Source organism: Podarcis gaigeae (assembly GCF_964106915.1).
Source record: "Podarcis gaigeae genome assembly, chromosome: 13".
In the NCBI taxonomy this organism is placed as follows: domain Eukaryota; kingdom Metazoa; phylum Chordata; class Lepidosauria; order Squamata; family Lacertidae; genus Podarcis; species Podarcis gaigeae.
This window is the reverse complement of record NC_139689.1, coordinates 15,861,007-15,875,052: the sequence shown is the minus strand read 5'-3', so window position 1 is coordinate 15,875,052 and position 14,046 is coordinate 15,861,007. Positions and strand designations below refer to the sequence as shown.

The window sequence follows — 14,046 nt, the reverse complement described above, 5'->3', positions numbered from 1 at the left end:
TTTGAAACGCAAAAGAGCTGCCCCCTGTCCTGGTTTTAAAAATAACAGCATAGTCAGCAGCCATGCCACATTTCTGTGATCACACACACCAGTCATGCATATTTGGCATAAATGGAAAAAGGCCAGCATGTATGTGTAGAGCTCTTCCATGCAAGGGCAAATCCTGGCCTAATCCTGATTCAACACATACAGAGACCCTTCTTGCATGTGCCAAACATGTGGCAGGGGGTTGCACTGTTAAGAGTGTTTGACTAGGACCTGGGAGAGCAGGGTTCAAATTCCCCATTTCAGTCATGTAGCTCGCTGGGTGACCTTGGTTCAGTTGCCATCTCTTAGCCTAACCTACCTCACAGGGTTGTTGTGAGGGTGAAATCAGGAGGAGGACCATGTACACCACCTTGAGATCATAGGAAGAAAAATGTGGTATAGAAATGCCATAAATAATTTAAAATTAATAGTTGCCAGGTATATGGGTTACAGGGAATTAGCTCACAAGGTTCTGCAGCACTCATGGCTTCTTTAATCACAAGGGGGCTCATCTGAAGCCCCCATGAAAGATGGAAAGCTTTTTTCTCTCATGCAAATACAGGGTACCTCGGGTTACATACGCTTCAGGTTACACACTCCGCTAACCTAGAAATAGTGCTTCAGGTTAAGAACTTTGCTTCAGGATAAGAACAGAAATTGGGCACGGCGGCAGCAGGAGGCCCCATTAGCTAAAGTGGTGCTTCAGGTTAAGAACAGTTTCAGGTTAAGTACGGACCTCCGGAACGAATTAAGTATTTAACCTGAGGTACCACTGTAGATGTATGCTGGTTTACAGCCCAGGCCTATGCATGTTTACTCAGAAGCAAGAGTTACTATGTTCAGTGAGGCTTATTCCTAGGTCTGCTTTCAAAGATTTGTAACTATAACCAACTAATCTGCTCGCAGGCCAGTTCCATGCATTCCAAAATATTTACTAGGCCTAACCAAAATGTGAAATGGTGCGCAAACTTTTGAGTTCCACAGAGCTGTTCATCAGGCTAGAACAGGGGTAGGGAACGGAGAGCTGGACCAAACCTGATATCCTATGGTGTTCAGAGTTCAAATTATGGCAGCAAAGAAAGATCCTTTGCAACCCCAACTTGATTCCCCCCCCCTTTTTATTGTATTGCTATACAAACGCTAAATGTCAATGCAAATATCATTCAAGGCAACACACAGAATCAGAGAATTGCAGAGTTGGAACTGAAGTATATGTGAGTTCAAGCTGCTCCTTTGCTCGGCAGGCGCATGCAATATGGCTGGTCTTCCCACATGCCTGGCACTGGGCACTGTGGAAATGGCATGACCGCCATTCATGCGGGCCCCCGCAACTGGCGCAAGGCACCCCTGCACCTCTCTGTTGGCCAAAATGCTTGGACGAGCCAGTGCGCGGTCTTGGGACCTCCTCGTCTTCCTCACTGTCAAGAATCTCCGAGTGCACAGCCTCGGCCTTCTGAGCCATGGGTGGGCTGCGTGCTTGGCGAACCCCTCTCCCCATCTTGTCAGCTGTCTCCGCCATGAAGCGAAGCAACCTGGAAGGTCCGGTCCTTCATGGCTAAAAGGTGCCACTGTAGCTCCTTGTCCCTCAGGCCGCATACAAGACGGTCACGGAGCATTATGTGCAGATCACTGAAGTTGTAGTGGTAGGCAGCCTGCCGCAAGGCTGCAACAAAGGCCCCTATGGATTCACCCGGGGCCTGGTCCCGTTTGTAGAAGGCATGCCGGCAGGCGATCTCCGATAGCTGAGGAGCGATGTGTGTCCTCAGCTTCTCCATTATTGCGTCAAACGGAGTCTTCGTCAGCTGGGCCGGGGCTAATAGACCCTGGGTGATCTCGAACGTGGCAGGTCCACACACACTGAGCAGTGTGGCCCACTTCAGTTCAGGGTCGGTCAACTGATTGGTTGCGAGGAAAAACTTGATTTGTGCGGCGTAGGAGTCCCATTTCCTTGGGACTGTCCCATTTTGATGTGGCTCTGAGTGGCCATGAGGTCTGCTCTGTGTGCGCGGCCTTGCAGCTGCGGTCGGTCGCTGGTTCCAGGTGGATGAGGTGACAAGTCTTCAGCGGTGATTCAGCTGAGGTGACAGATCCCCGGCCATTCACCCAAGGCAGTGATTCAGCTTAAAGGCTTTATGGAGATCTCAGGAACAGACTGGGGAAAACCGGGAATAATAATAATAATAATAATAATAATAATAATAATAATACCCCAGGCCTCCCCAGTCACTCTGGGCAGCTCCCAACAGAATATTAAAAACACGATAAAACATCAAACATTAAAGACCAGAGTAATATTATGTCAAACTTAAACAAAATGACATAAGGGTTTAAGCTATAAAGAATAGGTAAAAAGTGATTTTGAAAAGAGAAGAAAAATTGGAGACATAATAGGTTGAAATATACAACTATAAATGAGGTATGAAAGAGGGTTAGAATTTGCTGAATTTGATTTTGTAAAGGGGAACACAAAAAAGGGAGGTGTGAGGAAGTCAAGAAAAGAAGGATATATAGATAATAAGTTTAAAAACTGGATTTTTTCTTGTTTATGTTTTTATTGTCTTTTTCTTCTCTGTGATGTTTGTTTTCTTTTGTTGTATGCTTGTTCTATTGTACAAAATCTCAATGAATATATATATATATATATATTTAAATCAAACATTGAAAACTTCCCTAAACAGGACTGGCTTCAGATGTCTGAAAAGGCTCTGATTTATATACACTTCAGCCAGTAGGCTTGGCTGTCTTGCACCATGCAGAGAATCGCAAGGCGGTTCAGGATCCTGGCCTGCATTGTGATGCGGACTCAAGCTCAGAGCAGGAGATGCCCAGGGATGTACAGAACAGGAATATCCCCGTGTTTTCTCCATACAAACCTGTTATAATCTAGGTTCCGCAATACAAAGCTGGGATGGCATGAAGCCACGGGAAACCTAGGATACCTGGTGCTCTGCAAGCGACCATGCAGCAACTTCCAGCTTACTGATTCCCCAGCAAGGGATTCTGGGAATTGTAGTTTTGTGAGAAGTCTGCAGCCAAACCATTGGTCAGTGCTGTCTATTCTGATGGGCTGTAACTCTTCAGGGTTGCAGAGCTGCTGCATAAAGGAAGCAAGCAGCTATGGTGGGTTAAAAAAAAAGTTTCAGAAATCTTTATTATTTCAGTCTCATCTTTTGCAATGGCTAAAAATGACTTCCCGCTGCATAGGAAAATTAAAATGAAAAAATGCAATTAATTGGAACCCATTCTTACAAATACTGTAATAGGTTAAGATGTGGTAAAGTACAATAACAACTTATAGTTTGGAGTTTTTCCCCTTTCCCTCCTTATTTTCCCTTCTACACTGGTGCTGTTTTTGTTTTTCTCTCTTTTATTTACATCTTACCATGTTTAGTGCCTATATAATTATGTACTTTTTGAACATTCAATAAAGATTTTTTTAAAAAAATGCAGTTAATAAATGTAACGAATGATAAAATAGCTTGTTTCTTTAAGGGGGAGGTTAAAAAGAAAACTACAACTCCCAGAATGCTCTTTTTATCATTTCGTTTCCCAGGCTCCCTTGCAAAGGAAACGGACTCCACAGAAGAAGCTGGCTATTTCCATCTCGGTTTGTGTGCTGATGGTTTTGGATCTCTTACTTTGAAAAAAATAAAAATAAAAATAAACCACTTCTCCGCCACTTTCCCTTTTCTTTTTCGTTGCATTTATTCCGAAAGATGGGATGGATTTGAAACCGAGTTGGGTAAGTGCTAATGCTATCGTGAGAATTCGTGAACGGCGAAGATTTTAGCGAAAGGTTAAATGGTTTTTGTTTTTTTTTAATTTTAAAAAATAACGGGTCTGTGTTCTTTATATGAATCACAATCCCGTTATGGTTAATGAGTCTTTTATTTTATCCATACGACCTTAATTGCAAATAAAACAAGGCATGGGTAGCAAAATACCTCGGGGAGGAGTTAAATCGTTCTGGAAGCTCGCCTCCAAAATGGTTTTCACCATATTTGGGGAGGTTTCACAAATGTTGAATTTCGGATTGGTTTAATGCAAAAAATAATAATAATGCCAGAATTACTTTGGGGCTGTGTTATAGGGAGTCCGTTGTGTATGAGTGTTTTGCTGTTTCGTTATAGATGGTCTCTTGTTTGCTATGGATTTGCATTTTGGGGTGACAAGGCTTTTGACGTGTGCTTTCCATCTATTGGGTACCCATCCTTTTTTTTGCATTCCTTTTTTAAAAAAATAAACTTTATTAAACAAGAAGATATCTTAAAATAGACACAAAACGAGCATACAGTACAAACATTCTAATGCTATGGAAGGATGCAAGCTAGGCTGCCCCAAGGAGGATAGCTGCATTCAACTGCGCAAGCTAATTTGAGAACAAAGGGAGGTGTTGGGCCATATCCCCAACATACCTTTCAAGCCCTGAGATACCAATTTAAGTAGTCATGGCTTTCCCCAAAAGGCTCCTGGGAGATGTAGTTTGTTAAGGTGCTGAAAGTTGATAGGAGGCCCGTGTTCCTCTCCCAAAGCTGCAATTTCCAGAGCTCCCGGGAGATGGATTGATCGTTAAACTGCCCTGGGTGGGAATTGTAGCTCAGGTATAGGGATCTCCAGATAACGCTCAGCATCGCTAACAATCTACAGCTCCCAGAATGTCAGTTCGGTATTTGCTGTCGGGATTGGAGAAAGAGAGGTAGCCATTGCTGAATGGGCTTGTTTGGGCGTAGGATACCTCTGAATAATAATAATGATGATGATGATAAATTTATACCCCACCCATCCCCAGCCACTCTGGGCAGCTCTCAACAGAATAAAAAAAATCAATACAATAAAACATCAAACATTAAAAACTTCCCTAACAGGGCTGCCTTCAGATGTCTTCTAAAAGTCAGATTGTTGTTTATTTCTTTGACATCTGATGGGAGGGCGTTCCACAGGACAGGCGCCACTACCGAGAAGGCCCTCTGCCTGGTTCCCTGTAACCTCACCTCCGAATATGAGTTGGCAGGAGGCAAATGATGCTGTGTTTGTTTGCATTTGCATGTATCATTGCCCATCTCTTGCTTCTGGGCTTCCCAGTAAGATCTTGTCCAGTGTGGGGAACTGGGTGCAAGACTACGTGGGTGCTGTTTGATCCTGCAAGGTTCTTTGCATGGTCTTTGTGTGTGAGATTGAGGGAGTTCCTGCCTATTTGCAGGATAATGTGAGGAGCTGTGCATGTTGGAAGTCTGTGAGGAAACGGCACCACTGATTCTTCTCCCCCTGCAAGTCCTGACTTTGATTGCTATTGCTTATTGAAGTCAAAACAACAACAACAACTCAGAACAGGGGAAATATCAGCAGGTTTGGATGAACACCTCCCCCCCCCCCGCCAAGTTTGTAAAAGTACATTAAAAAGAAGCCTAAGGTGTGGGAAATAGCTCAGTAAGGATTGAGTGTGCTAAATGGCCACAGAATGCTGGCTGAGATTCCTTCCAGCTCTATGATTCAATGAGGGAGGGAGAAAAACAAGTGAGGGGAAACGGAATGGAGCATAGGAAATGATGGCCTGGCTGGTTTGACTCACACACTGTAAAAATATGCTCCTAAACGGCAACATTTTGTTGTGGCTCCCACTGGTAATTTTGCCCTGTTCCCCCCAAGCAAAGATAGCTGTACAGGACTTAACAGTGCAATCCTATACTTGGAAGTGAACCTTACTGATTTTATAGTTGGTCTTACTCTCAGTTAAGTGAGTATAGCAGTTTTAATTTCCTTTGCACAAGAGAAGAGAGTACTGGAGGTTTACAGTGTCTCACCTTTTGGGTGTCTGTTTTGCTTAAGGTTATGCAAACCGTGCATTTTGCAAGGTAAAGGTAAAGGTACCCCTGCCCGTACGGGCCAGTCTTGACAGACTCTGGGGTTGTGCGCCCATCTCACTTAAGAGGCCAGGGGCCAGCGCTGTCCGGAGACACTTCCGGGTCACGTGGCCAGCGTGACATCGCTGCTCTGGCGAGCCAGAGCCGCACACGGAAACGCCGTTTACCTTCCCGCTGGTAAGCGGTCCCTATTTATCTACTTGTACCCGGAGGTGCTTTCAAACTGCTAGGTTGGCAGGCGCTGGGACCGAGCAGCGGGAGCGCACCCCGCCGCAGGGATTCGAACAGCCGACCTTTCGATCGGCAAGTCCTAGGCGCTGAGGCTTTAACCCACAGCGCCACCTGCTTGCGCATTTTGCAAGCAGGTTCATTAAAACAAGTACCACAGTCTCTGATCTCAGGTTCTTGAATAAAGAAAGTTTTCCTTCACCTTCAGTCAACACACAGTTCTTCCTCTGCCCACACTCAAACAGCAAAACCCCCCACATTTTTCTGCCTGCCCCTCCAAATGCTGGTGGGTGCTGCATTCCAAAGGTTGGCACCGCTGAGGATAATAGATCCAGACCAGGGGTCTGCAACCTTTAAGACAAAAAGAGCCACTTGGACCCGTTTCCGAAGGGAAAAAAACCTGGGAGCCGCAAAACCCGTCATTATAAAAATAAGTTTTTTGTCACTTTTTTATTATTTCTTTGTTTGACCCCTCAGAATTACTCCTCCTCATAGAAATAAACGTTAAATTAACAAGTTACCTTTTTGTGTGTGTGTGTGCTTCACTCCCCTTCAAAACAGTGACCAGCGTACATGCCCCCTTTCAATGCAGTGACCAGCGTACATGCCCCTTACAATGTAGCGGGCGGGCAGGAAGGTGACGTCGGGACGGTGTGTGACTAACGCATGCACCGCCCCCATGCAACTTCACAGCCAGTACAGCGCCCACCACAGTGGGGAGTGTCGGGGCGCACAGTGCGCCTCCTCCCCTCGCTAGTATCCACTCCGGAGGCGTGGCAAAGGTGTAAAAGAGCCACATGCGGCTCCGGAGCCACAGGTTGCAGACCCCTGATCCAGACCATTTGTCAAGTGCTTGATCACCCATCAATCTCACTGCACAGAACCACAGTAATAGGTGTATTTGTACTCAAAGTTAGCTAAGCTCGTTGCAGAAAGGAGAGCCCTGCTAGATCAGAGCAGTGGTCCATCAAATCAGTTATCCTGTTTTTGGTGATGGTCAGATAGATGATTCCCAGAAAACCAACAAGCTGAGCGGAGGGCAGCAAACCTCAGTCTCTGATCTAGAAGCCCAACCCCAAATTCCTGATGAGTGAGGACTCTGTACTTACCCTGTTGTGAGGGAATTGCATAGTGCAACTGCTTAGGAAGACTTTAATGTATTTTAATATAGTGGTACCTCGGGTTACGAACTCAATTTGTTCCGGAGGTCCGTTCTTAACCTGAAGCTAATGGGGCCTCCCGCTGCCACTGTGCTGCCACCGTGTGATTTCTGTTCTCATCCTGAAGCAAAGTTCTTAACCCGAGGTACTATTTCTGGGGCAGCAGAGTCTGTAACCTGAAGCATCTGTAACCCGAGGTACCACTGTATTCCTGAGCTGTGCTTATCTCTCTCTCTCTCTCCCCACTCCTCCCCACCTCCCTCCAGGACGAACTGGGATTGTAACTGAGGATGAGGAGAACCATCCACAGCAAGAAATGGATCGCCGTCAGCAGAGGTTTCAGGGAACACGCTCTCTGTCCGCAGAGGAAGCTTGCTTTTCGAGAGTGTCCTCCAAGGAGGAGCTCCAAGCCAAGTGGGAGAACCTGCCATGGCTGGAAGGTAGCTTGGACGATCGTGGAGACCGTGATCAGGGGGAAGCCTCTGAGAGCAGCTCCGTGGTCTTCGTTGAGGAGCAAGGAGATGTTGGGTGTGTGTCTGACCTAGAGGATGTCGAGGAGCCCTCTGCCCAGGTGGAGGAAGTCATAGGGGATATTGGGGAAGACACAGAGGTGTTTGTTTATCCAAAGGGGTCTCTGCCAGACAATGAGTTTGCTGCAGAAGAATCTGAGCAAATAGCTTACCACAGAGAAAGTCGCGAAGAAGCCCAACTGCTCCTGTGTCCAGAGGCAGCTCTGGGAAGGGAGGATTCTGAGGAGGAAACTAGGACTGTTGATTATGGGGGTGCATCCTCTCTTGGGGTTGAATCTGAGATGACCCTTGAAGCTGAGGGATCCAATGGGGAAGAGTCCGAAGAGATCCCTTGCTGGGGAGCAGCTCACCTGGGGGGAGTGGACCTTGCGGGGCAATCGGAGGCCGTCGTTTACCAGGAGGGTTCTCTGGCCAGGGAGGGATCCAGTGGCGAGGAGCAGGAAGAAATCCACTCTCAGCAGGGCTCTCTTTCTGGGAACGGCTCCGACGAGGAGGCGTTCAGCGGCTGGGCTGTCCCGGTGCAGGCGCTGGTAGCCGAGCAGCGGCCTTCCAAGCCTCGCCACATCTGCAGTGAGTGCGGCCGCAGCTTGGCCAGCCACTCTGCCCTCGTCCGCCACTGCCTTATCCACACCGGAGAGCTCCCGTACGCTTGCACAGAGTGCGGGCGGCGCTTCCGGCAGTCCTCGGCCCTCGTCCGCCACCTCCGGGCCCACCGGGGTGAGCGCCCGTACGTCTGCGGCGAGTGCGGCAAGGCCTTCGGAGTCCGCTCGGCCCTCGTCCGCCACCAGCGGGCCCTGCACACGAGCGAGAGGCCCTACGTGTGTGGGGAGTGCGGCAAGGCCTACGCCGACCTCTCCGTCCTGACCAAGCACCAGCTGATCCACGTCAACGGGCGGCCGTTTACCTGCCCCGACTGCGGCCAGGCGTTTGGGCACCGCACCACCTTGAACCAGCACCGGCGCATCCACACCGAGGAGCGGCCGTACCGCTGTGCTGAATGCGGTCAGACCTTCCGGCAGAACTCGGCTCTGGCCAACCACCGCCAGGTCCACTCGGGGCAGCGCCCCTTCTCCTGCCAGTACTGCGGCAAAGCCTTCGCCGGCCGGCCCACTCTCGTCCAGCACCTCCGGACACACACGGGGGAGAAGCCATACAGCTGCCCCGACTGCGGCCGCCAGTTCAGCACCAGCTCCAACCTCCTGCAGCACCGCAGGAACCACCTGGGCGAGCGCCCTTTTGCCTGCTCGCTGTGCGGCCGCCGCTTTGCCCGCCGGCCCGACCTGGCCCGCCACTACGTCACCCACGCCGAAGGCAGTGTGCGGCCCCACCGCTGCGGGGAGTGCGGGAAGCGCTTTGTGGACCTGGCCGATTTGGAGCAGCACGGGGCCACGCACCGCGGCGAGCGGCCCTACGTCTGCAGCTTCTGCGGCAAGTCCTTCGCCGAGGCCGCCACGCTGGCCCGGCACCGCCGATCGCACCTCCCCACGGCTCAGCAGGCCTACAAGTGCGAGGTGTGTGGGCAGACTTTTGGGCAGAGCTCCGACCTGCTGGCCCACGGGCGGGTGCACAGCGGCGAGCGACCCTACGCCTGCGGAGACTGCGGCAAGGCCTTCGGGCGCAGCTCCAACCTGTCGCGCCACCGGCGGGTGCACACCCACGAGCGCCCCTACGTCTGTGGCGACTGCGGGAAGAGCTACACCCAAAGCACGCACCTCATGGAGCACCAGAGGCTGCATACGGGCGAGAGGCCCTACGAGTGCGTGGACTGCGGGCGCTGCTTCGGCAAGAAGGGGCACTTGGACTCTCACCGGCGGGTGCATCGCCTGTTGCCCGGGTCTCCCAGAGGGGCTGATGGGGTGCAAGCCGATTTGGGGAGCCCAGAGGGCGTATGAAGGAATCCTGCAGGGGTGGAAAGTTGTGGGTTGTGGGTGGGGACAAGGAGTCAGAGCAAGGTTAATATCTGAGAATGGCTTATTATTCCTTAGATTCTATACTGCCTTTCATCTGAAGGTCATAGTTCAGTCGGTAGAGCATAAGACTCTTAATCCCAGGGTTGTGGGTTCGAGCCTGTTGTTTCCTGCATTGCCGGAGTTTGGATTCAATGACCCCCAGGGTTTCCTTCCATGATTCTATTATCATAGGGCGGTTTGCAATATAAAAACACAAGAATATATACCATAAAAAAACAAACGAAGACAAAACCCCCCTCACACACCGTTATTAGCCCCACCTGAATGCCACAGCGATCTCTGAAGGATAAAGAGCACCTGCAGAACTCCTGGAGGGGCTCCCCAAGGTGTGTGGCTGCATCACCACAACCAGCTCCCGTGTGTTCCTGGCCAGAGGCAAGCAGCTGTGAACCCTCTGTACCTTTCTGGTTAGTGATTTCGTGGGGTGGGGAAGAGTGCTTTTCAATTTACTGATGTTAAACGTATGCTCGGTAGAGGGCGTGTTTGTCATAAAAAGTTGGGTAAAGGCTAGAACAGGGGTCAGCAAACTTTTTCAGCAGGGGGCCACTCCACTGTCCCTCAGACCTTGTGGGGGGCCGGAGTATATATATATATATATATATATTTTTTTGGGGGGGGAAAATGAATGAATTCCTATGCCCCACATATAACCCAGGGATGCATTTTAAATAAAAGCACACATTCTGCTCATGTAAAAACACCAGGCAGGCCCCACATATAACCCAGAGATGCATTTTAAATAAAAGGACACATTCTACTAATGTAAAAACAGGCTGATTCTCGAACCATTCGCGGGCCGGATTTAGAAGGCGATTGGGCCGGATCCGGCCCCCGGGCCTTAGTTTGCCTACCCATAGGCTAGAAAAACCTTTCCCCAACCTGGCATCTTCTAGGCGTTTTGGACTACAATTCCAGTCATCCTCTACTGTTGCCCCTGCTGGCTGTTGCTGATGGGAATTGTAGTCCCAAAACACCTGGAGGGTACCAGGGCACTTTGGGTAAAGCTGCGCTACAATGCAGGGCTTAAGGGGTGTATCCTGTCCGACTCAAACAAGGCCCAGTGAGGTTAATGGACACTACTAACTTAAGAGTCACTAATTTCAGTGGGTCTGCACCGTGTCGGACCAGGCTTGGATACAACCCTAAATACCCAGCACACAAGATCTTGCCCATATCCTGCTTCCAGATTTGGGATTTGCACACAGAAGTCTTGGGCTTGTGGGCCCTAACTGCTATTGAATTCCACTACAAGGCAACCCTGCTGGGTTCAGCTCCTTTCTCCTTCCTTTCTGACTTTTTCAGCCCCATTTTGCCCTTTCGAACTGTAGAGAGAAACCAAAATTTCTGTCTTCCGTCACTGCCTTTTGAGATGTTTTAAGTATTGTCCTCCTACCTTCGTGTCAGAATGCCAGGGACCCCCTTAGAAATTGGAATCCAAGGAGGTTAACTCTGGAGAAATGAAGTTTAGAATTGGACTGTGTGTAATGTCCTCAAGAACCCCTTCTCTACCTCGCACCCCTCGAGCTGATAACACTTTTGCTTTGGTTCTGCAGATAACATCAAATAATCTCCTTGTTTATGTATTCAGTAAGAGGTTGAGAATGTCTGTGCAAACCCGTGTGAGAGTTATTTCTTTCTTGTTTGAAGAAAGCAGCTAAAAATACATTTGAAAAACATGAATCCTGTGTTTGGCTGTGCAATTGTGTCATGAGCCTTTAGGGTGGAGCTTTTCAACTTTTTTGAGTCCATGGCTCCCTTGACCCACTACATTCTTTCTTTCTTTTCCATTTTTTAAAAATTGATTTTCCAAAATTTTTAAACAAACAAACAAACAAAAATCTTAACTGTACTTAATCCAATCTTCATAACATTGTTAGGTGACTTCCTCTAATCCCTCTGGCTGAGTTTCAGTATATATCTTTGTAACACTTTTTTCAAAACCAAATTTCTCATCAAATTAACTTAATCACTTAACATCGTTCTTTCTTTTCATTTAACTTTAAACATTTATTCTCTAACATCACATATTTAAATCCTAAGCCTATCTGATATTTGCAATTTTTTCCAGTTAAGTTATCTTAACATATAGTCTCTAAATTTCATCCATTCCTTCTGTTACTCCACCTCCTTCTGGTCGCGGACTCTTCCAGTCAGGTTGGCTAGCTCCAAAAAGTCCATCATTTTCATCTGCCATTCCTCCACTGTTGGGACTTCCTGTGTTTTCCAGTTCTTAGCTAACAAAATTCTAGCTGCAGTTGTGGCATACAAAAACAATCGACCCACTGCATTCTTTCTGCGGCACCCCTGTGGGGCTCAGGAGCCGAGTTATGTCACCCCTTGCCTGCAGAGAGGGCAGCCTCTCACCCTTTTTTGAACACCCTTCCTTGTGGAGTGTTCCCTCAGCCTCCTCTCTCCTCGGGAGTCCTCTGGGCAGCCGCAGCTGCTGCCCCTGGTCTCTGAGCTGCCCCCCTTGCCCCAAGGAGAGGTGCCTCCTCACACAGCCCCACAAGGGGATGTGAGGCAACCCCTGGCCAACCCCAGAGGTACCATTCGCCTGGGGAGCTTGTAGCCAGGGCTGCTGCATCAAACAGCCGCACAAGCCTTTGGTAGGCAGAGACATGAGAGGGCATCAGGAGGGAGGAAAGAGGGATAGAGGCCAGTGTTGCTTGTAGCACCCCAATCATCATTCAAGGCACCCCAGGGCCATGGCACACTGGTTGAAAACCACTGCTTTAGGGAATTAAGAAACAACAACAAAAGCTTCAGTGGGGCAAGAACGGTAGATTTTCTTGACTGTGGTAAGTAAATAAATTCTAGGCTTCCTATGAGCTCAAAGCTTCCTTCCGAGGAGGATGACATTGCTTCCATTTTTCCAGTCGGCATTTGTTGGGAGTGGCTAATTCTACTGAGTTGGGTCATTCAGTCACTCCCACTGCAGAGGCTCAATCAGTAATGCAGGTCTTCTCCAGACTATTGCATTTAAAGCAGCAAACAGCTCTAAACAGTCCTGGCTTTCCCTCAAAGTGTCCTGGGGACTGTCATTTAAGAGTGCTGTAGGTTGGTAGGAGAATTCCTGTTGCCCTCGCAGAGCTATAATTCGCAGAGTGGTTTCACAGTCCATCCCTCATCCCAGGGGAGGTGACATCTTGTGTCCCCTGAAAGACAAGCAAGATTCATAGATTTCATGGGTTCAAGGCCACTTCATCCTATGCCTGAAGTGAAATCTTAAACTAGTAGACACTGTAAGAGAGAAAATGGTAAGGTGGGAGTTGAAAATACAGCCAGTGATAATCAGTTTACATGCATGATTTAAAAAACCCCACACCTATAACCTTGAGATGATTTGTTGAGATGATTATAGTCACACCTGGCAGTGAGGCAGGGAACCATTAGGAAGAAACAGTCATGGATAGCACAGCTATTCTGTCATTGGAACCAGGCAGAGGGCCTTCTCGGTAGTGGCACTCGCCCTGTGGAATGCCCTCCCACCAGATGTCAAAGAAATAAACAACTATCTGACTTTTAGAGGACATCTGAAGGCAGCCCTGTTTAGGGAAGCTTTTAGTATTTGATGAATTGTTGTATTTTAATATTCTGTTGGGAGCCACCCAGAGTAGCTGGGGAAACCCAGTGAGATGTAAAAAGGTAAAGCTACCCCTGCCCGTACGGGCCAGTCTTGACAGACTCTGGGGTTGTGCGCCCATCTCACTTAAGAGGCCAGGGGCCAGCGCTGTCCGGAGACACTTCCGGGTCACGTGGCCAGCGTGACATCGCTGCTCTGGCAAGCCAGAGCCGCACATGGAAACGCTGTTTACCTTCCCGCTGGTAAGCGGTCCCTATTTATCTACTTGCACCCGGAGGTGCTTTCGAACTGCTAGGTTGGCAGGCGCTGGGACCGAGCAGCGGGAGCGCACCCCGCCGCAGGGATTGGAACCGCCGACCTTTCGATCGGCAAGTCCTAGGCGCTGAGGCTTTAACCCACAGCGCCACCTGCGTCCATTATTATTATTATTATTATTATTATTATTATTATTATTATTATTATTATTAAACACATAGGCAGTTCAGTTGGGGAAGCAGAATGGCAGGATTTGGTGCCTCGCAGACCACCGGGGCTTTCCCTGCCCTGCTCCCCCGAGTGGCTCTGCATAGTCCCTGGAAAAGCTGCCAACACCTGCCGGACAGGCAGAAGTCCAACCGATGAAGTTTTTCCCCACTACTGCACCGCCAAGCATTGGAACTCCGCCTATGGACTTAGGAGCGGCTTTTC

The 14,046-nt window shown here is 48.9% G+C and overlaps 1 protein-coding gene across 2 annotated transcripts; it reads left to right on the top strand.

The window, feature by feature from the left end:
• Positions 1-3,572: 3,572 nt before the first annotated feature.
• LOC310829189 (uncharacterized protein) lies at positions 3,573-11,456 on the top strand. 2 transcript variants are annotated; one of them, XR_014557194.1, is made up of 3 exons: positions 3,573-3,769; positions 7,543-10,413; positions 10,485-11,456. XR_014557194.1 is itself a non-coding variant. In XM_083707410.1 (2 exons), exon 2 carries the CDS (start codon positions 7,593-7,595, stop codon positions 9,696-9,698), a length of 2,106 nt encoding a protein of 701 aa, XP_083563536.1. In that variant the 5' UTR covers positions 3,573-3,769; positions 7,543-7,592; the 3' UTR covers positions 9,699-11,456. The 2 variants fall into 2 exon arrangements, 1 of the variants encoding a protein (XP_083563536.1); XM_083707410.1 differs by having other exon boundaries at positions 7,543-11,456.
• Positions 11,457-14,046: the final 2,590 nt, after the last annotated feature.